Below are 26693 nucleotides of genomic sequence, written 5' to 3'. Positions count from 1 at the left end.
CCATGTGTAGTTAGCCGTTTTTACTCGAAAAAAAGCGACCATGTATAGTGAGGCGTTTTTAGCCCGAAAAAAACGACCATGTATAGTAAGGTGTTTTTAGCTAAAAAAAAAAACGACCATGTATAGTTAGCCGTTATTACTCGGAAAAAAAGCGACCATATATAGTAAGCCGTTTTTAGCCCCAAAAAACGACCATGTATAGTAAGGTGTTTTTAGCCCCAAAAAAACGACCATGTATCGTTAGCCGTTATTACTCGAAAAAAACGACTATGTATAGTAACGCGTTTTTCCCCTCAAAAAATGACCATGTATAGTAAGGCGTTTTAGCCCCAAAAAAGTACCATTTTAAGTTAGCTGTTTTTACCCGAAAAAAACGACCATGTATAGTTAGCCGTTTTTACCTGAAAAAAACGACCATGTATAGTAAGGCATTTTAGCCCAAAAAAAGTACCATGTTAAGTTAGCTGTTTTTACCCGAAGAAAACGACCATGTATAGTTAGCCGTTTTTACTCGAAAAAAAGCGACCATGTGTAGTAAGGCGTTTTTAGCCCAAAAAAAACGACCATGTATAGTAAGGTGTTTTTAGCCACAAAAAAACGACCATGTATAGTCAGGCGTATTTTACCCTAAAAAACGACCATGTATAGTTAGCCGTTTTTACTCGAAAAAAAGCGACCATGTATAGTAAGGCGTTTTTAGCCCCACAAAAACGACCAAGTATAGTAAGGCATTTTAGCCCCAAAAAAGTACCATGTTAAGTTAGCTGTTTTTACCCGAAAAAAACGACCATGTATAGTTAGCCGTTTTAGCCCAAAAAAGTACCGTGTTAAGTTAGCTGTTTTTACCCGAAAAAAACGAGCATGTATAGTTAGCCGTTTTTACCTGAAAAAAAGCGACCATGTATACTAAGGCCTTTTTACCCGAAAAAAACCGACCATGGATAGTAAGGCATTTTTACATGAAAAAAAAATGACCATGGATAGTAAGGCATTTTTAGATGGAAAAAAAACCGACCATGTATAGTAAGCCGTTTTTAGCCCCCAAAAAACGACCATGTATAGTAAGGTGTTTTTAGCCCAAAGAAACCGACCATGTATCGTTAGCCGTTATTACTCGGAAAAAAACGACCATGTATAGTAAGGCGTTTTTCCCCTCAAAAAATGACCATGTATAGTAAGGCGTTTTAGCCCCAAAAAAGTACCATGTATAGTAAGCTGTTTTTACCAGAAAAAAACGGCCATGTATAGTTAGCCGTTTTTACTCAAAAAAAAGCGACCATGTATAGTAAGGCGTTTTTAGCCCCCAAAAAACGACCATGTATAGTAAGGCCTTTTTACCCGAAAAAAAACGACCATGTATAGTAAGGTGTTTTTAGCCCCAAAAAACCGACCATGTATAGTTAGCCGTTTTTACTCGGAAAAAAAGCGACCATATATAGTAAGCCGTTTTTAGCCCCAAAAAACGACCATGTATAGTAAGGTGTTTTTAGCCCAAAAAAAACGACCATGTATCGTTAGCCGTTATTACTCGAAAAAAACGACTATGTATAGTAACGCGTTTTTCCCCTCAAAAAATGACCATGTATAGTAAGGCGTTTTAGCCCCAAAAAAGTACCATTTTAAGTTAGCTGTTTTTACCCGAAAAAAACTACCATGTATAGTTAGCCGTTTTTACCTGAAAAAAACGACCATGTATAGTAAGGCATTTTAGCCCAAAAAAGTACCATGTTAAGTTAGCTGTTTTTACCCGAAGAAAACGACCATGTATAGTTAGCCGTTTTTACTCGAAGAAAACGACCATGTATAGTTAGCCGGTTTTATTCGAAAAAAAGCGACCATGTATAGTAAGGCGTTTTTAGCCCAAAAAACCCGACCATGTATAGAAAGGTGTTTTTACTCGGAAAAAAACAACCATGTATAGTAAGGAGTTTTTAGCTAGAAAAAAAACGACCATGTATAGAAAGGCGTTTTTCCCCCCAAAAAACAACCATGTATAGTAAGGCGTTTTTAGGCAAAAAAAACGACCATGTATAGTAAGGCGTTTTTAGCCCCCAAAAAACGACCATGTATAGTTAGCCGTTTTTACTCGAAGAAAACATACGGCCCGCGGGCACATTTGACCCGGCCCTCTAACCCTCCTGTTGTCCTCGGGTCAAAATGACCCATGACTGTGTTAAAAACGCCCCAACACCCCCCTAAATGATAATTTTTTAACTTGAAATTTTATGACTTTTCCTAGATTGTCCCCAACTGCAGAAAATTTGAAATGGAAGTGGTACAAAAAAAAGTACAATGGTGATCTTCGGGGCAAAATGACCCATAACGCAAATAGGGTTGAAATCAAGGTCACAAAGTTATTTACACACCATAGAATGTTTCAGTGCTTTAGTTGTGTCTCAGATCAATTAGTAGAACACGTGAACAAGACTGTAGCAGACATAAACAAGACAAGATAGGTGGCGTACTCGTAGATGGCAGAACTCTTTTTTTTGTGGATTTCAAGGGGCTATAAAGAGAGAGAGTTGTTTAGTTATTATTTATTTCCTGTTTTTTTTCTGTGAAGAACTCAGAGAGGGTTATTTAGTTATTTCATTAATAGTGTTATTATTTGTTTCCTGACTTTTTTTCTGTAAAGAACCTGGAAAAGGTTATTTGGTTACGTGTGGCTTTCTGGGAAACAATAAAATTTTTAAGCTCCCCTACGATCGTTGATGTTACAAACTGACACCGGCCCCCCATCAGAGAAGGGAAAAGTTATGTGGCCCTCACAGGAAAAAGTTTGGGGACCCCTGCTATACTTGGTCGTACAGTGTGTGGTTTCAAACCAAACCTTTGCATGCCAGAGCAACAGGTGGTGCTAAGTCTAAAACCGTTTGTGGCTTTTTGCCAGCTATAATCCATAGAGCTGACCATAAAAATCGCAGCACATAAAATATGTGACTCGGCATGTCACGAATCTTGATATTTCTTTTCCACTTTTTGACATGCACTTTGTGGAAAATATTTAGTAGCTCCACTATGTTGTAATTGCCACATCTGTGAAGTGTGGAGACATGTATTTGTTCCTGCAGCCACTGTGCAATGGCAGCTCTCAATGACGTCCGGCAGTACCTCAGTGTTGAGGGAGGACAAGTGGTCGTGAGTTTTTTCCTCCATTCTAAAATGACAAAGAATCTCTCTCGCAGATGCCCGCTCATGTATATAGTCCTCTGCTACGGTTTCAGATATTCAACGCCACCAATACGACAAGAGAACGACGAGGGACCATTGTCAAGTTTGCCGAGCAAAACGGTTTCAAGGTAAGCGTGGAGTCTGTGTGTGAAGACCCAGACGTCATCGCGCAGAACATCGTGGTGGGTTGTCGCGGCGACGTCTCTGTTGACATTCAAACCAACCCGACATCTTCGGAATGTGTGTGTGTGTGTGTGTTTGCCGCGGCGTTAACAAGCGAAGCTCGGCAGCCCCGACGACATCCACTGTGACACTCAATAGGCCATCTAAGACTTTATGAAAAGGATCAAGTGCTATGAGTCGTCATACCAGCCTCTAGACGAGGTTTTGGACAGGTGAGTTGACACAACATGAGGTACATGTGAATAGTCTAAACAGCTGGTGTGCATAAGGAACAAGGTTATTTTATTTTCGTGAGCAAAAATTCTCATTTTGTTTGGGGGGGTTGACAAGGGCTATGTAGCTTTTATATCCACTGTAGTCCCTCGGCCCTCATCAAATTGGCTTACCCCTCACCATATATTTATTCATTTATTCACCCCCAACTTTCATCAACCTATCATCTTTCCTTTCCACCACCTCATTTCGCTCTAATCCACAAATTAAATAAGCAGGCATAGGTGACACATGTACAATAATTTTTATTCGGCGGCCACAGCTTTTGCATATTACAACTGTTGGCGTTCAGAAGGCAAAAAAAAAAAAGCAAGAATGAATCCACCAGCTAAATGACACAGAAAAACGGAGAGAGAAATCAAACAAAAAAGTGTTTTGAAATTGTTGGAACCCACAGGCATGCAAGCGATGGCTCAGAATGCAATGTACAGCATTTTATATTTATATATATATTTATATCATATATACAGAACAACAGTGAGACCCAAGTCAGACATCTCATTCCACACAGTTACACAACAAACACAGACCAACATTTTTTGTCATTCATTTAAAAAAAAAGTCCGCTTTTTTTTCTCTGTAAAAGTGGAAATCAATTAAAATAGAACCTGTTTTCAAGACATCTTTTTCCCCCCTCTTTGAACGTGGAAATAAAAATAGAATCTCCCGGTTTATCAAAATGGAGGGAGAATGGAGAGTATTGCATCTCGCGAACCCCCTCGTGCTGAGGCTGAAGGTCGAAGGTCAACGCGTGTCAAAGATGAGCCGTCAACAAAAGACAGAGGGGTCTTGTTTGTCACTCCCGAAGCAGTTGGCGTTCACTTGAAAACAGACAAAGAGAGGCTCCACACATACACACACACGACAATGTACCATGAATGAATGGAGAGTATGACAAAGAAGCGCCATATACGTACGTAGTCTGCCTTGGACGGACGGAGGGACGGGACACACACACACGCACACTATTTAATCTCACTCAAATGCTTCTCCATATTGCTTACTAACACATTAAGAAATTAATTTTGAAATGAATGAATCGGTGCTATCTTTATTATGACACAGCTAAACTGCCAATCACTGGTTATTTTTTTTCCAACACTTTTATCGTGTTTCCTCAGTACAAGCACAATTATTTTTTTTCCCATTATTATTATTATTATTAGTTTATAGTTCCATCGTAGGCATTTTGAGCTGACAAAGAGGTCCTAGAGTGGCTATCTGAGTTTGGTACATGCATCGGTTAACCAGGCTAAAGTCAAAAGTGTGATTAAGGGCGGGGCTGGGGGGCGGCGTTGCATGGCATCTAGTCGTCCTCCTCGTCCTCTTCATCGCTGTCCTTCATGGAGATGCCCTGCATGCCTCCTTCCCTCACCGAAGCCGTGGCTTCCTCCAAAGTCAGCCTGTTGCGCACTGTGTCGTACATCTTGCTGTTCAGGGTTGAGTCCAGTACGCCCTGCAGGCGGAAGTCACGGTACTTTTTCTGCAGGGAGGAGGGGGGGGGGGGGGGATATCACAGTGAGCAAAGGTTGCTTTCTGACAAACGCACATGATTATCGAGTCGTTTCTATTTTGTCCTAAGTCACCTTGGTGATCCTGATGAGGATCTTGAGCTGGTAGACGTGCAGCTGCTGGTCCATGCGCTCGGTGAGCCAAGTGCCCAGCAGGTTCATGGTGGCAGTGTACCATTGCTGAAAGACATAAACAGCAACACTCTCCAGCAAGAACACACACACACACGCACACACATCGCACACCTTGACACAAGACGGCGGGGAAAACAATAGTCTGACGCCACGTGTGTCCACGTACGCCCGCATGGGGGCCTTCACCGCACTGAGGAGGAGGATTCAATCAGATTTCGACGTGAAAAGGGTCAGCTTGTGAGAATGAAGTCAGACGATTAACAATTTGACGAAACTAAGCCACAAAAAGTTTTCATATTAACTCACACCAATAAGGCCTTGATTTTACAAGTGTGGTTATCCTTTTGTTAGCTAGTATGTGTGTACATTATATGAGTGAATCCCAGCGTAGGCAGAAAACAAAGTTGTAATATTAAGTGTGCAAACAAGAAGACAAGGAGTTTCATTTACCATTTTACAAGATGAGTCATAATATCATTGATTCATCCATTTTGTGATCTGCTTTATCCTTATCCTTATGCTGGAGCCTATCCCAACTGTCTTCGGGCAGTAGGCGGGGAGACACCCTGAACCGGTTGCCAGCCAATCGCAGGGCACACAGAAACCAACAACCATTCACACTCACACCTGGGGACAATTTGGAGTGTTCAATCAGCCATCCACGCAAGTTTTTGGAATATGGGAGGAAACCGGAGTACCCGGAGAAAACCCACGCAGGCACAGGGAGAACATGTAAACACCACACAAGGAGGCCGGGGCTGGAATTGAACCCTGCACCCCATAGTGTGAGGTCAATGCGCTCACCACTGGACCTTCTTAACTTAATAAATTGAATATAAAATGAATAAATGTGCAGTATTTCCATTAGATCTATACACCAAAAAAGGAAAGCTGAGAGATGGAAGTTGTATTTTTTTAAGATAGAAGTACCCCACTAAACTCATAAAAATCATAATTCCCCCACCCCCCCTAAAAAAAACCCCTCTATTTAGAATAAATGGACACAATTTGACCTCATATTCTGTTAGCGTGTCAACGCCAAAAGCAAAGAGGATTATGATGTCATTTCAATGTACTCGAAGTTTTAACGGTGACTTCAACGGGTCCCAACAGCTGCAACAAGAAGCACTTTGCTTGCGTTTTATTATGCGGCAACGACTTCATTGAGTGTTTTTACGGCCCATAAACACTGAAATTCACATCATGTTTTTATGCACGAGCGCATTTCGCGTGGAGCACATCTCAACGAGTCATTGCAGAAATGCCGAGATGCGACTTTTTCCACAAGTGGACCGACCGGCCCCAAATTGGTAGGTTTGTTCAAATCATTGAGATTGCATTGTCGAAGAAAGCAAACCAATTTGTAAAAAGCACACACAAACACACACACACACACACACACACACACACACACACACACACACACACACTGGATTGACCAACAGGGCTGTACGAAATTCAGAATTGTGGCGCCTCGAAACGTTTCCCGATTGGAGCGAAATTCTGGTTGCACCAAGCTGGTTAATTATGCGTGGGCCAATCACTTGATGCATGGGTGTGTGAGTCACCGACGCGCCGTTTTCAATCCGAGTCATTACCATAGCTCAGCGTGAGGCAGACCTGCGTAGTGCATAGTCATAGTCATATGTCATAGTTGTAATAAGCAAATTGGACCTTTAAATGAATTAAAATACATGCTTACTTGGCATTCCTGACTTTGGGAGATATTTAAGAATTCATCGAGCTAAGTGATCCATTCATTTCCTGACGTGCACAAAAAAAAGTGCAAATTAAGCGGCTGGGCTTTGGAAGCGGCAATCAGGGGGAATGTGTTCACACTGCGCCACATAAACGCTGCGTTAGTTTTAGTAGAAATTTGACCTCAGAGGCCTTGGAGATAAAACAACTGGATGCTGAGCTTTTACTGGCAAAAGAAAAGGAGCAATGGATAGTGAGCAAATGGCGCACAGGCGCGGTTGAAGCAGTGCTATTGTTGTGTCCCTTCTATCTGCTTCGTCCCACACTTGGTTTGTATTCAAGGCTACAAGAGAACAGCACTCACACGGAGTTGAAATCAAAACCTCTGACAGCTTTGAAATCAAGCGGGCTCGTCGTATCCGCTGGTCAGCTTTCGTCGGAATTTGCTAAGGTGAATGGATGGACGGTTTTTGGACTCAAGGAAGGGAGGGGGAGGGGGGGGGGGGGTTGGTTGCGCAAGGGAGCGGGTTCCGGGTAGATGCGGATGCCTTTCCACCTGACAGTCGAGTCGAGCGTGCAGTGCATGCAGACCTGGCACAGGTGTGCGCGTGCTGAGGAAGAGACGACTGCCCTACGGTAGTATGTGTGCAAAATGAGCCACAAGTCGGAGGAGTAGGGTCATGCTAGAAGATGTACACAGGAAGATTATTTGACTCCAAAAAAAACATGCCAACCAACATAATGTGAGAAAACAACTCAACACTCGAGATAAGTGCCACTTTTTTTTCCACTCGCCAGGGGCTGTATTGACGTGACCACCATACATTTTTACAGCAGTTCCGCCTGCGCGTGTGACGTGTAGAATCCCGTAAAATGAATGCAGCTGCGGCGACGCAGATCTACCCGGCAACCTGTGATGTCAGTTGTAACATAATATTGACTGATCATAAAACCATAGTCGATTTATTATGATGCATATTAAATTGTCCAGCCATCCATTTTCTATAGCACTTGTCGTCACCTATCCCAGATGATGAGCAAAAAATGGAATACAACCCAGATTACAACCCCACAACAAATCAAATTTTATCCTGATCACAATTTTTGGCGACCTCAATAACAAGCCTGCGCAACCTGCAGTGGATGTCTAATGTTACTTGGTGAACGGATGAGAGCAAGTCATGTCGAGAAAAGAAAGTACGGACAAAATTGGGGCTAAAGATCGTTATGGGAAGACACTAATTTAAGATTTACCCCCACGAAACCAAGGCACTTTCTCTCATATTAACACTTCAAAGAAAAAATATAACTTACGATATTATTAAAATATTTACTGAACACTGGAATTCAAACAATCTACACTTATTCACGCACGCACATGCGTGCGTGAATTACTCCACATACGTTTTAGTGGTTCTAGCCATTTTTCTATGGAGACATGTTTTCAAGGAGCGACAACAAACATTTTTTTTCTTTCAATTATCATTTACCATAACATGCTTCAACGAGCCGGCGCATTCCCACACTTATTACGAAAATAAAGACACGGGTGCTGTAAAGTGTCATGGCGGTTGTTACTAAATGATGAATACGGTTTTCCTTAGCACGCAGGTGTTGTCTGATTTTTTTTTATTTTTAAAAACATTCTTAATAGTCAGTACCAGTCTGCGATGGTAACGTGTTAGCATTCAACGCGAAGAAATTTGCAACAATATATAGTGCATAATATTTAAAATGCAAGTATACTGTTGGTTTCAATTTATTGATATCAACTATAATTTTGTATACTGTATTGTATATTAATATGTGGATGATTCTTTGAAAGTCTTTATTATTACCTACCCGCGACCCTTGTGAAGATGAGTGCATTAGAAAATGGATCGGTGGATGTAACATATGCAATATCCAATATTTATCAATAGTGTGCAAGTCTGCCTTTTTTTTCCCTACATCTACCACTGTCATTAGACTAATGACTTTCTTCAGATTTCTGATTGGCTAAAATGATTACAGTGCCCTCTGTTGCTCTGGCATGCACTTTGCAGCCTTTGAAAGTCTTTCTATTCATTGTTTGTTTGTTTTTTCAAACGGCATCTATTCGGATGCCGCAGCGGATAGAAATAGCTTCTGTGTTGACGTAAAGCACTCTCATCAAAAGTTGGAACTGCTGTAAAAATAGATTTGAAGAAAATAGATTTACATCTCGTAAATAAAGCCACTGCAGTTTTTTTTACACTGGAGGAGGAAGCAGGAATGGTGTTAATAAGAAGAGACCAAAAGGGTTGAAATAAGAGAGATCCAGTAGAGCCAGTGCAACATCGAAGGATGGCTTTGACATACATGCAAAAATTGATGGATGGAAATGCATTACGATGAGAAGCAAAAACAAAAGTAACTAAAAAACAAAGCGGACATCCTAATGTCACTTTAAAAACGCGGCTTCGACTTGAGAAGAACTTGAACATGACTCGTCTGGGGTAGGGGCGGGGGGCGAACCACACAGAGAACACGGGGAGGAAGTGAGGACGCAGACAAGGGAGGAGCCTTCTCACACACAAAAGCAGGGCCACTCCATAACAAAAAAGATAGATAAGAAACATACATAAATCAAAGACAAACAAAAATAGTTTCATCTGGCACGCGGCTCCCGCACAATATACCTGCGTGTTAACCCAACTCACTTCCTCACAAAGGCCAACACGCCGCGGCCGAGACGTGCATCTCAACAGATAGCTTCGCAATGACGTGGAAGCACGCACGCACGCGCGCGCACACACACGCACATAAACACAACACGGCATTATGTGTCGTTGAAAACCACACATGGGGGACACATTGCTGTCAATGTATCCCGTCAGGATTATGTTGGGTTAAGACAGTGCTCTCTTCACCCTCCAACACATGAAAACCTGCCCGTGAGCCCACCGCCTTTACAATTTCTGCATTTCCACTAAAGGCTCCTCATGTGTCTTCCTGAGGAGTGCTTGATGTTCACGAAGCATGCACTATGTTCTTTCCAGAGAGCACTGCTTCGTATAATCCTTTACTTGGGGTGGGGGGTGTGGGGGGGATGCTTTTACGGACTCTTTGTAAATAAAAGCTTGTTGTGCTTGTTTTCTTTTTTTTTTTTTAAATAGACAAAGGCCCAAAAGCACTGTGGCAATGCAGACCGGAATGCAGAGGGCAGCAGCTGAGCTTGAAAAGAGAAAGAGAGAGAAGAGGACAGAAAGGACAGGAAGAAACACTTTTCCTGCTCGCAAAGAAATTAAAAACCAAAAAAAAAAAGGAAACAAAAAACCCAAATGGGACTTATCCCCCTCTGCCCTGTTGTTTTGCCCACATTCTGTAGGGCCCCCTCTCTGCTTGAGCGGAGGAGACGGCATCTTACTTACATCAAATAACCTTTCTATATACACCTCCTCATTGACCTTATCACGCAGCATGTCCTGAGAGTGGCGGACAAAGGTCACGTAGCCGTCAGCCACGTCCATGCCGGGTTTCTGCAACATAAACACACAGCTGGCTGACTTACTGCGGAGAAGCGAGTGTGCGAAAAAAAAAGTCAACAAGTGCGCATGGCGTGAAGGGAGAGTGTGACTTACAGGTACGTCCACGTACTTAGAGGCAGCTTTCACCTGAAAAATGCAATCAAAGGTGCCATTTTTAGAACAGTAGGTTGCTAGGAACGCAAGATGGATTTTTTTTTCTTTTATAAATTGAGCAGCACGATGGATTTTTTTTTCTTTTATAAATTGAGCAGCACGGTGGTTTGGAGGTTGAACAATTTTGATGATCATTCTATAAGTCCCCTTTAAGCAGTTCACATGTTTTACAAGTACCTGGCAGATAAATATTCTTTTGAGGACGAAAATGTGCATATTTGGTTAGATACGATTCTGATTAATTAATCTATTAAGCGGTCGATTAATTTAAGAATGACTAAAATATCATCATTTTTAGTCCCTTAAAGCTTACAATAAAGATATAAAGTAGATGTAGAACATTTGACTCCACGCATTTCAAACTAAATGTTTTAATGTCATTATTTCTTTTTTGTGTTGTAATGCACAGGTGTCAAACTCGACGCCCGAGGGCCAGATCTGGCCCGCCACATCATTTTATGCCGCCAGACATAAAATGATGTGGAAACAGGCATGTCAACTTTCATGAAGCCTGCTAAAATCTGTACAAAAATTTGAAATTGTCACATGGAATAAATAATAGCATTGGGATATAGCAAGCATTTTCTTGTTACCAAACCCTTTAACACAGTAACGTAAAAAAGTTACAAAAATCATGTTGGACTTCCAATTTCAAAACATAGTTGTACAAAGTAAATGTACTGATACGAGGAGCTGCTTAAACATTTACATGATGTGGTTTCACAGTCATAACGTTTGTTTAATGTCCAATTTCAAATCTTGTTCTAGGTACAAATGATTATTTGCAGCGTACCAAAAGGAAGCTTCATCTCACCGTGAACGAGAGGAACGAGGAGAACAGCGTGCCCTCATCGTATCTGGATATCTTTGCCAAAACTCCCTCCAAAATGACGACAAACTAAGCAAAAGACGAAAAAAATTCATGATTTCATTCATTCATCGATGCAACATGTGACCTCGCACCTTTGCCACCAAGAGCTGAATCATGTCCCGCACACTTTCCTCAATCAGTTCATCGATTTGTGAGTGGAACTGTTTCTGCAAAGAGAAATCATCAAAGTCATCGGTTTGTTTTGTACAACATTGTGACATTGCCAGATGCAAATGAAATCTCAACTAGCTGCATTGAGTTTGTCTCACAAGTCATTCACTTCAATAAAAATGATGCGATGTGTGTGACAATTTAATTACTAAATCACAGCATTTAAAAAAAAAATAACAGTTAGCTTAGCTCATTCTATTCCTTCTTTTTTCTCATTTCCAGAAGTGTGAAGACCTTATGGCACCATGCTGCCTCCACCAGGCCAGTCATGGTACTACGACAGGCATTTGATTTGATCATTACTTGTGTGTTGATAATCTCTAGTCCATCACGTTTTATTAAGAGCGGCAAGAACACACGATGATTTTTCACTTGTTATGTGTGGGACTCTTACATTTAAACAAGCGGTTATGATACGAAAAATTAGTACACGTGTACCCCGCTGCAGTAAAAACGCTGATTTACTTTGTTTTTTTCTTTGTTTGCCTCCTGACCCATCTCCATGGCGCACAGTTTGGCCGACTGGTCTTTCGCGTCCACCATCACATTGAACATGGTGCATAATGTCGGAGAAATGCGGAAATCTGTCGACTTGCTGCTCTTTGCCACTTTGGACTCAAACGCCATCCTGGTGCTGTTTGGAAGGCAAACGGGATCTTGATGAAACTGCATGATATCAATGACCTTTATTATCATTCATATAATGCTTGATTTGCAACCACTGAACTAAAAACTAACAAACTAGCTTTAAGAAAAGAATTATTCAAAAGTAACAGAATTTAAAAAGCAACAGTCAAAACAACAAATCTACACACTCTACCACCGACTATATCCATCATCTACTCTCGACATGGTCCCTTGGGTGTCCGAGCAACGCCACATACCGCTTGACGCAGTTCTCGATCATGTTGCTCGACATGAGCTTGATGCGACTCTCCAGATGTTTAGCGAACTCCTCCTCGGGCCAGTGGAGGTCCCGGATGAAGGTCTGAAGGGCGTCCAGCTTCCAGAACAAGTCCTCAGATGTGCCGGAGCCGTTGCTGCCATTGAAGCAAACGCATACATGTCAAAGATCATGCCAGCGGGTGGTAGGAGGGGTGAAAGGTCAGGGAAAGAGGGAAGTGTTAAGGGGTGTTGCTCCTCGCCACCTGAGAAGTCATTTGACTATTTTGGACATACATTGACTGGTACGTCAAAAGTGGTGTGGACAGTCAAGTGTACGGGTGGGGAGGAGCGAGAACTATACAGTAACAAGTCAATCAATAATCCTCCTTTCCGGTATGATTATTGATCGGGGGTGTGAGGTGGCCACATGCTGGTTCAAATTACTGCGGTTAGGGCATTGAGTCACAAAGGGAATGGCGGCATGAGAGAGGACATCTGAGATGGCGCTTTGTGGTCTGATTCTCCCAAATGGTCACGTCCCCTCTCAGCATCTATCCATGTCCCCAAGCTGCTGAGGGCCTCCGGAAGAACTACTAGACATGCCATGCGGACCTCCTTGAGCCAGCCCCAGTGGAGTCTGTTGGGCAAGTGCTGCCGGGATGGACGGTGAAAAATAGCAAGCCAAACATTTTTTTAGACCCATCCCCAGCCCCTGCCCTGCCCGGCCATCTCCATCCGGGCCGCCATTCCAGCACCCAATCAGACTCCCGGAGAGGCGGTCAAGGTCGTAATACCACGAAAACAAACGTGGTTAAGCTCCACATGGAGATGTCTGGTTTTGCAAATGATTTCAAATGCATTGGTTTAGTTTTCTGCATCGTAAATCAGGAGACGCAGCCTCGGGGAAGCATTCAGCGTGTATATACTGCATGCAGAAATGTACAGTATATACGTGACTTCGATCGGGGGCGGGGTGGGGGTGGGGGGGTCCGGCCCTGCAACTGAGTCATCACATCGCAAGCTCAACGGCATGCATGTTGAGACAAATGACCTTTTCTGTTCTCAGAGAATCCTTGGCATGAACATGAACTGTTTTGGACATGAGTCAGACAATAAGTAATGAAGTCATATATATGACAATTTAAGCAGATATATCGAGTCATTTGACAAGAGCTTCAAAAGCTCTGGAGAGTAGTAGTGCAAGGAGAGTAGCCTCAATTCTGGAGCCGTGGTGAGCCCAAATGACCAACTGTTGCACTCATCATGCCATAGTTACCTTGAGATTTCACTAATTTAGTTATTTGACTGATTACTCGCTTTACAAATGAACTAATTTAGATTATAAGTGACTTGAATAGCTACATGCAGCATAGACCGACAACCCTGCTGATCACAAAAATGACTCCCGGTTTTGCCACTGAATTAGAAGCTCTCTTCGGACAGTAGGCGGGCTGACACCTTCAACCGGTTTCAAGTCGCAGGGCACACAGACAAACAAAATAAAGTTTGTTTTGATTAAGAATACAAGAAAGACAACCTTTGTGACTTACTATAATTATTTTAATTTAAAAAAAACATTGAGACTTTTCAGGATTTTACCGATTTTGTTCTAATTTATTTTATTTATTTATTTACAAAATAATCAAAAGACTTAAGAATGATAAAATTTGTAAAGAATGAATACTGTATTTTTTATTTGATTATATTGATAACTGTTTAATTTGTTTATGAATATAATGATGACATTTGGGGACCTCCTGCCCATCTGGTATGACTTTCAATGCGCGCTGCCCTCTGAGTTTGGTTTCTTTGTTTTTTGATACCATGTTATTGAAGCTACAGAGGTAAAATTGTGTGAACAGCACAGAGTGCACCAAACCAGATTAGCCGTTATATCAAGATTCAAATCCTCATTATTTTTCCGCTATCATGTCTAGCCCTGGAGCATAAAAATGGATTACCTGTAGGTCCTTACCGCTGCTTAAAAAGGAAATCTTAATTGTTGCAATCAATTCCTCAATGTGTGCATCTTCATACCAAGGCATTCTCCGTTTTGCTCAGGAAAGCTGGAGTAAACTAGTTGAATACACACTCAGAGTCATATATAGCAGCCATCCACGACGGGGTTGAAAAGCTAGGCATTTGTGGAAGGTTAACTGATAGTCCCGCTACTGGAACTGGCAGATTTGGTACTTTGGGAATTTGGAGGTTGACATTTGGTAGATTCACATTGGGCAGATTACTTGTTAAACTCCTGCAGAGGAGACAGACAAAAAGAAACAACAAGAACAAAAAGAACATAATAATGGCGTGGGAGCAGCGGAAAGCCGTGTGACACTCATCGCTCAACGTAAAGATTTAAAAACAACACATGTAAACAAATGAGCAGACTTACAGCTGGACTCACATATTAAAAAACAAAAACAAATAAATGTCTTACCATCGCAAAAAAAAAAATCTGCATTTTGCTTCACTTTAATACTTTTATCAAATCAAAACACAGAAGTGAAACTGTGAAAGCCATAACAAATGATAAACAAGAGCAACGGACTGGAGGCCTTTTTGGTTTTTTGGCAACATGTCAAAAAGCACAAATTATGAAGGTTAGTGTACACAAAACAAAACAAAACCCAAAAAGAAATATTAGGCATCAGCCTGGCTCCAACGTGCTGCAGAGAAATGGCTCAGACACATACATTAGTCAGAGGTGACAAACTATTTTCACAGTTAATAACGTTTTCCTCTTTGATGTATGTATTAAAAAAACATATTCAGCCCACGCGTGGCCTGTTCATACAGTTCCAAGGAAGCCTGGGTGAACTTCACAGATGCACTCCTAAATCGCCGTCTGCCTCAGATTTAAAAAAAAAAAAAAACAAGTGAAGTAATCCAACAGATGAGCTACAGAGGCTCCTTACTTTACAGGCTCCCAAGACTCCCGCTCAAAGCCCTTGTGAATTGACTGTGCAATGGAGGACTCCATCAGATCCACATATCTAACCACCAGAGGAGCGTACAGATCCTGAAGGTGCTTGTGGAATTTTCCGTTGCACAGATGATCTACATAGAAGAGGACAAGTGGAAGAAGGCCTTCAGTAGGAAAATTGATCATGTATTTCCAAAAGAAGTCTCTCTCTCTCTCTCTCTCTCTCTCTCTCAGTCTCTCTCGGAACAATGCAAATAAAAAATCTTACAGTCTGTTCGGAGGAAATCGTTGAGAAGCTGGAAGAGTGGGAAACTGTCCCAGCTCTCGGGCGACTGGATCTCCAGAGCGGCGTCCATGTCAATGGCGTAGAGGGCCAGGAAGTTTTCGGCGTGCTCCACCATGAGGTCGGTCCACCATGCAAACGCCTGCAGAGAGAGACAGAGGAAAAGGGAAGCAGGTGAAACGGGACACGAGGAGGGCAGGCAAAGGAGAGAGGCAATCAGGCACAATTGCTTGCGAAGAAGGAGACTTCTCGGAACCTGTTCTATTAACATATTTATTGATATTCTTTCATTTTCTCTCTATCAACTTTTGACGCATTTGCAAGTTCAAAAAGGCCCCCACAGAAGCTCTAAAATGACCAGAGTATGAATCCCTAAAGACATTTTGCATTTGCTATCCTGTGAACTCACGCCAAGTCACTTTGCTCGCCACAAATTCCACCTGTTTGAATTTTTTGCTGTAGGGCCGATGCTCAGGAATTCACTGCAAAACTCACCGATTCATGTTTTGCATTCTTTCTACACACTCTGAAGAGTCCACAAGATGGCGCCAAAGCTTTAACATTAATAACTTGTGTCAAAGAAGTTTGCTGGAGTGATACGTTTGGACAGAGGGACCCAGAAACATCTTTGTTAGGAGCTAACTTTAGCCAGGGTTCTTAGTGAAAGTTATAGACAGTCTTTGCATGACTTCTAACAAAATACGGCAAAACCGAAACATCTCTGAATAGTTCTTTGGCACCACATTATGCCACAAGACGCCACTAATGCAATGAATTGACAGACAGTGCTATATCCTGAGCACAAAAACAGCAAATAGGTGAGTTTTTCAGCAAATAACCAAAGCTTAGTTAACCCCCCCAAAAAATTGGTGAACACTGACACGCCAACGTGTGAGGTAAGGCGTATTATCATGATTGTAATTCGCAGTCGTGTTAAAAGTGCACCGCAGCATTGCGGCATCCTTTGAGCGGTTATATAGTTAGTCGTGATGGGACAAAACAGTAGGAACACCTCTCAGTAGGAGAGCGTTAGTGAGATGCTCCATGCTCGTCAAACAACATGCTTCGTCACAGTGGGTGTGCGTGTGCTGAATTTCGAAGGCATTCTGCCTTCCTCCAATTTTGTCTTGCCTAGTTGACGCTTTTACTCATGCTGATGTGCCGCTTCCCTGCATGCTTTTCTGCCAAGCTAAGAACAGATGAGCTGCGCCCCCCCCCCCCCATTCAAAACGGCCACGGACATAACCCCAATGTGTATGCCGCTCATAGGATGCGAGGATCACGATGTACGTGATCCTCGCATCCTTTGCTATAGTGCATAGCATTTCCGATGAGCAAAGACGGACTTTCCATTCAGGCTTCTAAGATCTCTTGAAATAGGCTGTAATGCTTCGGGGCATCCCAATGTGGCTCGGCCACTGCAATTGGCAGCCCTACAATACTTACCTGTCCACTTACCCAGCGCCGAAGGCTAAAAAAAGGCGCTAGCAAGAGAAACGAGTCGCAAACGCAGCTTTTCTAAGCCAAGTTTAAGGAGAAGTGAGAAAAGGGGACTCAAGTTTCCGAAAATGAAGAATACTCAAAGGTGGTAGGGCAGAGAGCCCCAGCCCTGGCCAACCTTTGGTATCATTCGTTCAAGAGTGAGTAGCGGCCCTCAAATTCTATAGCAGCGCCGGCCTCTCTACAGTACTTCGTCAATGCAATCAGTCCAGAGGGGACATGCACATGACGCATTCAGTGTTATTACATACCTCTTTTCCCTGCACGGACAGGCATCAATCACAGTGAGAACACAGGAAAATGAAAAAAGATTGGACTTTTGAGGGAGTTTTTGGTGTGTGTGTATGTGTGGTCAACTTAGACAGCAGAGGGGGTGATGGAGAAGGAGGAGCTTAGTGGGAATGCCTGGACAAGAGCGGACATTAATTGTCGGATGGACAAGGAACACATCTATGGTGGATCAAAGTCGGAGGTTCACATGGAGCATACTCGTTCATACCGGTTCAGCATGCTGTTGGGAGAGCAAGGAAAGCTCTTTATGGCCCGATGAACATGCGTTATGATCACAGTCATGTGGTGCAAGCTCCTCGTATTCGCTTGGTTCCCGAGCCCACCCGTCGCTGCAGCCTCAGCTACAAAGAAGCTGCTTCTTGCCATAGTGGCACGCATGCCATACAAAAGGGGCGGTGGGGAAGGGGCGGTGGGTTGGGTTTGTGCGTGATTGGGACTGAAGAGGGAAGGTGGGGAGGGGGAAAAATCGAAATACTGTACCGATTGATCTGCAGAGCTTGTGACTGCCGCCTGTCAAGCATATTCAGAGAGATACAATAAATCTGCTAGATCCGCATAATGGAAAAGGATCACACTGGATCATCAAGCTTTTTCCTATCGCAGCTGTTGGTGGTGAAGCAATCTTCTTTTTGCGTCACCAAATGCAAATAACTTCCTTCTGAACGCCCGCAAAATAAATTACCTCCGCAAATGCTATATTTTATTGCGGTCTATTGTGCTGAGATGTCCAAACTTTTTTTTTCCCCTCCACTCGCTGCCACATACAGAACAATGGAAAGAGGGACTCTAAAAAATACATTTGGTACGCAACTTTCCTTTTATATTAGCTGTATGGCTACTGCTGTGGAATTATTGGAATATATTTATTGCATCTATTATTTACTTCTTGCCGTGGGACCAGAAGTGAACACATTAACTCTCAGCCTCCTGTTTGGATTTTTTGGGGTATTTTCCCTTGAGGTGCTGCTCAATCTATCTTTAAAGAAAAAAAAGTCTTGGTTATTAAACAGTCATTAATATTAGTGTGGTATCAACATTGTTTAAATGTAAAAAAAAGTTGTAATTTTCATTTCAATGAAAAATAGTTTGCTATCTTGTTTTACAGTTAGTTCCCTAGAATTTTAAATAAAACAATAAAACAATTCAGTCTTGCAACATTTAACTATAGTTTTATTTTGTTAATTAAAAAAACAGTCGATCTTACAATCTTTGCCCATTTCAACATTTTGTCATAACCGCTTGATGTGTGTTGAGTCAAATTTTGAGACTATGCGGGAACAAGGTTACAATAGTTAATTAAAAACAATTGTCACTTGAATTTTACAAAAGATTTTAGTGAACAAAAAAAATACAATTAAAAAAACGATATATATATATATTTATACACACACATATTGTAACTACCGGTAACTAAAACTAACCAAGTATACTCCAAAAGGTCCTTTACTTTTATCTAGGTCAGTTAATTTCACACACACACACACGAGTTTTTGGGTTTGATTTTATTTTGGTATTACCTTGCATCATATGGAAGAAGGAAAGTCTAACATTGATTTGGATATTGCAGTTTATTTTATTACGCCTTTTTATTACCTTTTGTTATTATCTTGCACTTGACAAATACGCCATAAAGATTTTTTAAAAACGAAACTACCGAGACTAAAACGAATAATACCAATATTAAAACAATTTTTGAAAAAAAAAATCGAAACGGGAAAAAAAAATAAGAATAATGAAAAATTCATAGCAACCGTAACTCTGTGTGGGAGGCCAACAAAAATGTGCAATTGCTTGCAAATGGTCCAACCGTGCGGACTTTAGACTCCCCCTGACTGAGATCCTGCCGCAGTCCTTCTGCTCTTTCTTATCTTAAATTCATCTCAGAGAATGACTTTTTTTTTTTTTTTTTTTTGTGTAGCAACACATCGATTCGAGCAGTTTTATTTATAGCAGACCAGTGCTACATCTAAGACCCCCACTCAAGCGCAGAGATTAAAGCGTGTGTGCTTGCAGAAGGAGCAGCTATCACCAACCTCGGCGTGGTGCTCTTGGTTCTGTTGAAGGACCTCAATGACTAACTCCGCCAAGCGAATGGTTTCCTCCAGCTTTTTTGCAGGGGTGACTAAGCGGCCTACATTCTCTGAGAAGAAGAAAAAAAAACGATTAGGGTGAGGGAAGGGTGGTTAGTCAAAAGGTGTTGGGAGGAGGGGTGATTGTTCTGTGACTATGATTTCTTTTTTTTAAAGACCTTTTTAGGATAATAAACTAAGCGCTTGCGCTGTGATAGTTATTCCAAATGACAGGCCCTTCCCACTTTCAGTGCACGTAAAGGGCTGCAGGACATAAAGCAAAATGTGATGTTGACAGGCTGTCAGGCAGATGTGAAGTCGACACGCAGGTGGAGGTGCAATTACACACACACACACACACACACACACACACACACACACACACACACACACACACACACACACGCACACGCACACGCACACGCACACGCACACGCACACGCACACGCACACACACACGCACACACACGCACAAAATGCACACAGAACGGCTGCATTGATGTAGCATCTGTATTTGGAGCTGCTTTCGATAACTAGCCAGGAAAATTGAAGAGGAAAAAAAACAGGATTGGTATCACTTGACCTAGATTGTATAAGGAATCATGGAAATCGGTCTATCCAAAGATCAATATTTCTTTTATCTTCTCCATGGAAGCACTTGTTCACCCACCCCACTTGTTTTGTTACATGTTGCCAACACTTCCAAATCAGATGCTTATTCATTGCTAGGTGGATGGCATGACAACAGTGAAATGATGCACATCATTTTCAATGGTCACATGTAACTCTAATGAAAACACACACGCACACACACACACACACACACACACACATGCACGCACACACACGAAACACGCGACTATTACTATCGTATTTGTAAATGGCCCTATCAGAATATCTGGTTGCGGGAAATTGCTTGTTATTTACTGTACGATGATCAAGTGGGTATGCACAGCTACGTACATTGAGATCTAATGTATATCCGAGACCAAGTTCAAACATTTCAGATCGTCTTCATGACATGAACCCTTTCGGGGACAGCGGTTACTACAGTGGACAGCTTATCATGTTATCAGGTTACAGGTTATCATTACTGGTGCATGAAAGGTTAAAATGCAAAAATTAACAAATTGCATCAAGTAAAATGACACAAATTCTATTTGTTGTGCTTACACTGAAAATAACACTGTCAACAAAAACAATTTAAGCATTTGGAAAATACTTCACTGCCTTACGACTAGTTGTTGTTATTTTATTTGATGTTTGCATTATTCTATTATTCTAAGCGGAAGGATTGTATGGAATGCACTAGTAGTAGTAAAATGGGATTTAAAGTCATTTTAAGGCAAATTGAGTTTGAGTGTTCCTTTGTTAAAAAAAAGATTCTACTTAACTACACTACATGCATATTGCACAGTATGTTCTCAGTTCTTATAATATACCTTATGGAAGATGTGCTACATACAGTATAAAGGAACCACTTATGGCATGCATTCATATATTTTGAGTGTATTATTCAGTATACTGTATAAAAAAATGTGTTTGAGGACATGAGTGGCATCCTGTGTATGTGTAATTAAATGTATGGCATGTACAGTATTTAGTGTTTGTGTGTGTATACGCTGTATAAGTACATGTATTTGCATGTGCACACGGAAGAAAAATAGTGTGTTGAATTCACTCAATTTTATTGGTTTAAAGGGGTGAGGAAAATACTTTGTAAAATCATCTGGATGCAGATCATTTTTCGACTTGGATGTACTGTATGGCCTACTGAAAAAAATATAACAGTCAATTGAATCCAGATGATTTTATTTCATGTAACCACAAGGCATCATAAAATTGAGTAACTTCAACCAATTTTTCAGAGTACAGTTTACCGTATGTGCTCTACAGTGGACTCCCACATACTCGCGGATAGACAAGATATCCTTTGTAGACACCTGCGGTATTGCATATTCCCAGATTATTTTTCCCAATAAGTATATAGATTTTTCTTCCTTATTTCTCTCAATTTTTTCATCGAAAAATAAATTGTATTTGCATTTTTTTTTCCAAATGCATTTCATTTATAAGTGAATTTTTGTGATTTGCTGGCTGGCCTGACCATATCCCCTGTAGATAACGGTGGGGGTCCACTGTATGTGTACCATATGTGAAGTTAAGATGATTATGTGTTTTACATATCAAACATTTACAGATACAGGTCTATACATGTGTATGTACATATATGTGTGTGTGTGTGTGTCTAAACCAGAAACTAAACATAAGTTCACCTGGATCCTTCTGATCCTTTTGACCTTTCTCAACTTGAGCACGAAAAGGGGGAAAGAGAAGATAAAGAGATGTTTAGCATTAGAGCGGTTTGAAGGGAACATGGGGGATGTTTAAAGATGCTCTTGGCCCCCGTCTGGTAATGGTGTGTGTGTGGGGGCGGGGGGGGGGGGGGGGGTGTCGACTCCAGCAAGAGAGGGTCTAGGCGAACGACATGTCACAAACACATAATCAAACCAGACACGCTATAATGGAACGCGACCTGTGAATGACAAAAGTGGTAAGATGCTTGTTAACAAAACAGACAAAAAGCTCAGGAAGATGGACAGACATCTGGCAGGATCAGACAGGACACACTGAGCAACTGGCCAAAGGTCAAATTAGGACAAACCAACGTTGAAAGCGCTTCCGTTGAAAACAGCCTATCATGTCTTCCCATAAGGACTATCCCAGTTGTCACAAGCCTACCTGTTGGGCAGCGAACATCACTGACAAATGATCAGACCACATGACTGGAGGAGATATGTCAGCAAATGTAAAAATGCATTCAAGTCAAAGGAATGTGCATTGAAACCAAAAGAAGCTCACAGACCAGACTGCTCATTCATATCCACCCCAAGCACATGGTTCTAATTAAAACAAAACGGACCCCGGCTGATTCTGTGGTGCTGCTCGGATCTCCCGACTGCTTCTTTGGACACTCAGTCTCACACATAACGGCACAGATATTAAAAAAGAAATAATAATAAGCATGGAAAGAAATAGGGGAAGCCAAGCAGGGTATGAGATGAAAGGAGGGTTTTGGATGAAGGTACTCACGGATGGTTAAATCCATCACTTGAGACGCCAAGCAGAAGACAGGGTGCTCAAACATTTCCCTCTTTTTCCCTACAAAAAAAAAGGTTCGGGGCATGCAAGAGGCTGGGGTCAGACGAGGGAACGCTGGAAGCTGATGGGAGGATGGCTGTCTGCGTGAGACTGGGAGTCAAATGTTCTTGGGGTAATTGTAAAGGGGGGGGAAAAAAAAAGTCGCCTCACGAGGACAGCCGGAGGTCAGCTGACAGAGCAGAGAAAGATAGTAAGGCGGTATCCTTAATATCTTTTTAGCACGCTGAGCAGTTCTTTTCGAGGCATAAAGCAGCATCGGTGCGCACTGGTGTAGTGAGGGCTGATGGAAGGCAGCGCAAGGCAAGCAGGCGACTGGGGGCTCCTATTTTGTTGGGCGTGGCCGGAGGTGGCAAGAGTACTTGCACTATGTACTTCAGTAGAAGCACAAACACTTGTGTTGAAAGAAAAAAAAAAAGGACTGGTGGAAGCAGAATTACTGTTTTCAAGTCCTGCTCTTTTTCCCATCAAGACATATTTCAACAAACGACCAAATAACAACTGATTAAATAAAAAGTAGTTTTGAGGTTAGCCCTGCACAGGTTTTTATTTCTGACGAGTTGGCTGGTCTCATATTGTGCTATAGAGTATCGTGTGGTATAAGATAGGAGGACCAAGTAGCCAGGCTCTTCAAAATGTCTCACTTTGTTTCTATTTCTTGTGTGCATTAACTGTATTTGAAAATGGACTATTTGCAAGGAAACGTGTTACTGGTCTCATTTCTGATCGAATGTTTCAACACGCTGTGGCATAGTACTGCCTCAAGTTTTACTTTGTGCCTCGCCACCAGTCCTGTGGTACTGTTGGTATGAATATCTCAAGATTATCAGCGGTTGGAATCGCTTGGGAGGTTAACCGCTACTCTCATCTACTACGATCTTATTTTCAGATTCTCAGACCCGCACAAATGTATGAAGATTGTCTCGCCTTGTTGGGAGGACATTTTGCCACTCTATAGCGTTACAGTCCAGCGACACAGCAGACCTGCGAGTCAAAAGTCCTCTGTAAATTCGTCCATTGGAGCGCAAGATGCGAAAAAGACGTGATTAGCTTAGCTTAGCTAGCTTACTTAGCTTGTAGCAGATGTGTGCACATTTTCAGCATGACATCTTTGATCCACTGGTGAAAGGACACTTTGATCCGCTCCTTTTTCATATATAACTGCTTCAAACAACAAAGTCTACGCAGGAAAAGTGATTAAGATTGCACGACTGTCTGTGTCTTATGTGTTGTGTTGTGTTATTTGACTTCAAGATGGCGCCGCGAGAGTGGCTGCATTTCCAGCAGCTCCTGCATTTTCTTCTTCTAGTTCTTCCTTTCATAACTTTGCTGCTGTGAATTGGGAATGTTTCCATTGAGAGACTAATAAAGGTTTTCTCGTCTTATCTTATTAGCCATTAGCCAACTTCAAGACTAAAACATCGATATAGAGTCGTGCATTTGATTCATTTGGTTCAACCGCTGATAGCTGGCTCAGCTTTTATGCTATCCCGGGTTCCATTTACTTGACTTCCATTGTAAAATACATCTAAATTAAAGTACAGACCTGGAATTAAAAAAATCTACTTAAGGGATGTAACAAAATTACTGCCCTTATCTTTGTCTAATTCTCTTTCCCCAGTGCCCGAGTGAAACCTTGGACGTCAGATTCATCCATTTATTTTCGATAGCACTTATTGGCATCTGGGGAGAGAAACCCCTCACAAGTTTTACTGTCGTGTCATGAATCGCATCACCACTTGTTTGCTGGTCTTGCCACTTGGTTGCTTATTTCTTCAACCACAAGCACCCAACGCCTGCTGCCACACACTTACGCCAGTGTCATTGCTGTTCTATGCCAAGCAAAGTACCCGCGAGTGGATCAAGATGACGTCTCAAAGCACATGCAAGGTGGCGGATGCTGGCTTGTCGCCCATCAATCCCAGCATCCCCTTTGCTTGGGAAGCCACTTTACTAAACGTCACCCCGATAGAGCGTAAAGCAACCGCGTGGGAGCGGAGAAGTAAGCAGAGTCGACAGGGAGGACAGCGGGAGACAGAGGTGACAGGAGAGCTGTTGGTGTTTTGAGGGAGCGGGGGTGTTAAGGGGAGCTTGAGGGGAGTTTGTAGGGTGGGAGGGGGGGTGCTATTAGTAGAGGCTACAGCAGTGGGAGAGTCCTTTGGGAGCGGTGACTCAGAGAGGACCACCACCAAGTCGAGGAGCCGCCACAAAGACAGATCAGCTTGGACATATTTCGGGGCTTTTTTTTTGTGGGAGTTGAATGCATTTTTACTCACACACACCTCTACAAAAAGGGCAAGTTGAGCTACAGAACAGCACAGAGCTAAAGTGGGCCTGAAACAAAGGAGAGAGTTATTGCACTGAGAGACAGCGAGCGAGAGACACATCATCTCGGACAAAAGAAGGCGTCAAGACAAGTGAAGTCTCTGGTTGTCTTTTCTTGCTCATGTTAACCGCTGACAAGCAGGCTGCGTTTTCAGTGCACTTTGTCTCGGTACAGAAATAGTTAGGGCCCAACCGACATGGATTTTATGAGACAGAATCCGATTCCAAGACTTGGCAGAATAAAATACAATCTCGGCCATTTAATAAAAAAAGTGTATCATGTATATATATATATATATATATATATATATATATATATATATATTCTTTTAAAGATAAGAATTATAGGAAGAACATTTGACTCTTTTTCAATAATTTGTTTTACTTTACAACAAAATACAAACTCGACCAAACTCTACCGCTTTTTTTCTCTTTTTTTTTATGATTGAATGTCATATTCGTGTCTCTCTGTCTCATTCTAAAAATCTGCAAAAATCGGAGGATTAAATTAACAAGCCCATCGGGTCGGGCCCGACAAGAACAACATATTAAACAAACTGGTGGTACAAAGAAAAAACCTTTTGGTGCATATTTAGATAAAAGTGCATATTCCACATCCCTACATCAAGTTCCACACATGCAATTTCAGATTATTAAACACAAGCCCTGAGCAACTGTGATGTCATTTTCAGTCGATAACAACTGGCAAAATGGCCGCACACAGGATGGACAAAAACAGGTTACCGGTAATTTTACGGCTTATTCCACAAGTGCAATATTAATCAAAATGCCGTGTTTAGATTAGTGGGGCTGCATAACACATATTTCTGTAAAAAAATAAAATAAATCAATTGAGTCACCTCTCCTTTAATGCCAAAATTGAGCCATATGAGTTTGAATTGGGTAACTATGAATATAGCGCAAATTCGAACTGGAAGTACGAAGCCATTTGAATTCACTATGTGATCAAAAACAATTCTTTCAATTAAACATGCCATTCTGGATACATCATTTATTGTCATATTCTACCCAGACAGAAGTTATTTCGGTTACCTTCAATTTTAGCATAGTCTTTAATCCGTTGGTAGTTGAGGTTAGCAGCCTGCTCCAAACATCTGCGGATGACCCCTTTAACTTCTTCTGGAGGGACCGGTGTCACAATGTCCTTCATCAGCACCTGAGCATCAAAATTAAAGAGAAGCATGTGACCTGCTCATGTCTGTTCAGTAGGCATAATATCCACGTCAACACTCATGGCATTTAATGAGGTACACTTAAATCATCTAATGCAGGAGTGGGTAAAGTATTGGCTCAAGGGCCACAAACGACCTATTCCGTTCTTTAGCGTCGCATACCGGGCATTTACATCAGTGGTGTACCATTTGCGGCCCACCGTCTATTTTCTAGTGGCCCTCAGCATATATAATTGGGTGCGGGTGTTGAAAAAGCAGGGGGAGGTGCGACGCACCTGACAATTACCACGACTAAAAAATTTGACTTAGTGAGCTTTTTTGGATCGGCAAAGAAATAATTTACAACTAAAATGGTAACATTTTTCTTTATAATGCCTTATGAGTTAA

The 26693-nt window shown here is 41.8% G+C and overlaps 1 protein-coding gene and 1 long non-coding RNA gene across 23 annotated transcripts in view; one reads left to right on the top strand and one right to left on the bottom strand.

The window, feature by feature from the left end:
• Positions 1-26693, bottom strand: part of cadpsb (Ca2+-dependent activator protein for secretion b) — a 78810-nt gene that overhangs the window by 6881 nt on the left and 45236 nt on the right. For 3 of the 22 annotated variants that reach the window (XM_052075412.1, XM_052075413.1, XM_052075430.1), the window contains 13 exons: positions 26167-26290; positions 22723-22791; positions 19594-19700; positions 18041-18070; positions 15755-15911; positions 15479-15620; positions 14653-14814; positions 12560-12715; positions 12141-12309; positions 11597-11671; positions 11448-11531; positions 10574-10606; positions 5214-10471 (listed from right to left, as the gene is read on the bottom strand). In XM_052075412.1, coding sequence (XP_051931372.1) covers positions 9977-10471; positions 10574-10606; positions 11448-11531; positions 11597-11671; positions 12141-12309; positions 12560-12715; positions 14653-14814; positions 15479-15620; positions 15755-15911; positions 18041-18070; positions 19594-19700; positions 22723-22791; positions 26167-26290 — 1803 coding nt within the window. In that variant the 3' untranslated portion in view covers positions 5214-9976. Of the gene's footprint in view, positions 1-3852; positions 5111-5213; positions 10472-10573; positions 10607-11447; positions 11532-11596; positions 11672-12140; positions 12310-12559; positions 12716-14652; positions 14815-15478; positions 15621-15754; positions 15912-18040; positions 18071-19593; positions 19701-21905; positions 21939-22722; positions 22792-26166; positions 26291-26693 lie in introns of those variants that run through there. The other 19 variants (XM_052075414.1, XM_052075417.1, XM_052075419.1 and 16 more) reach the window with 15 other exon arrangements.
• Positions 2871-3943, top strand: LOC127607321 (uncharacterized). Its single transcript, XR_007964045.1, has 3 exons — positions 2871-3138; positions 3225-3357; positions 3449-3943. It is a non-coding gene; the product is annotated as an uncharacterized LOC127607321 (long non-coding RNA).

This window comes from Hippocampus zosterae, chromosome 9, assembly GCF_025434085.1.
Source record: "Hippocampus zosterae strain Florida chromosome 9, ASM2543408v3, whole genome shotgun sequence".
Lineage (NCBI taxonomy): Eukaryota > Metazoa > Chordata > Actinopteri > Syngnathiformes > Syngnathidae > Hippocampus > Hippocampus zosterae.
The sequence above is the reverse complement of the archived record's forward strand: the minus strand, read 5'-3'. Positions and strand labels throughout refer to the sequence as shown.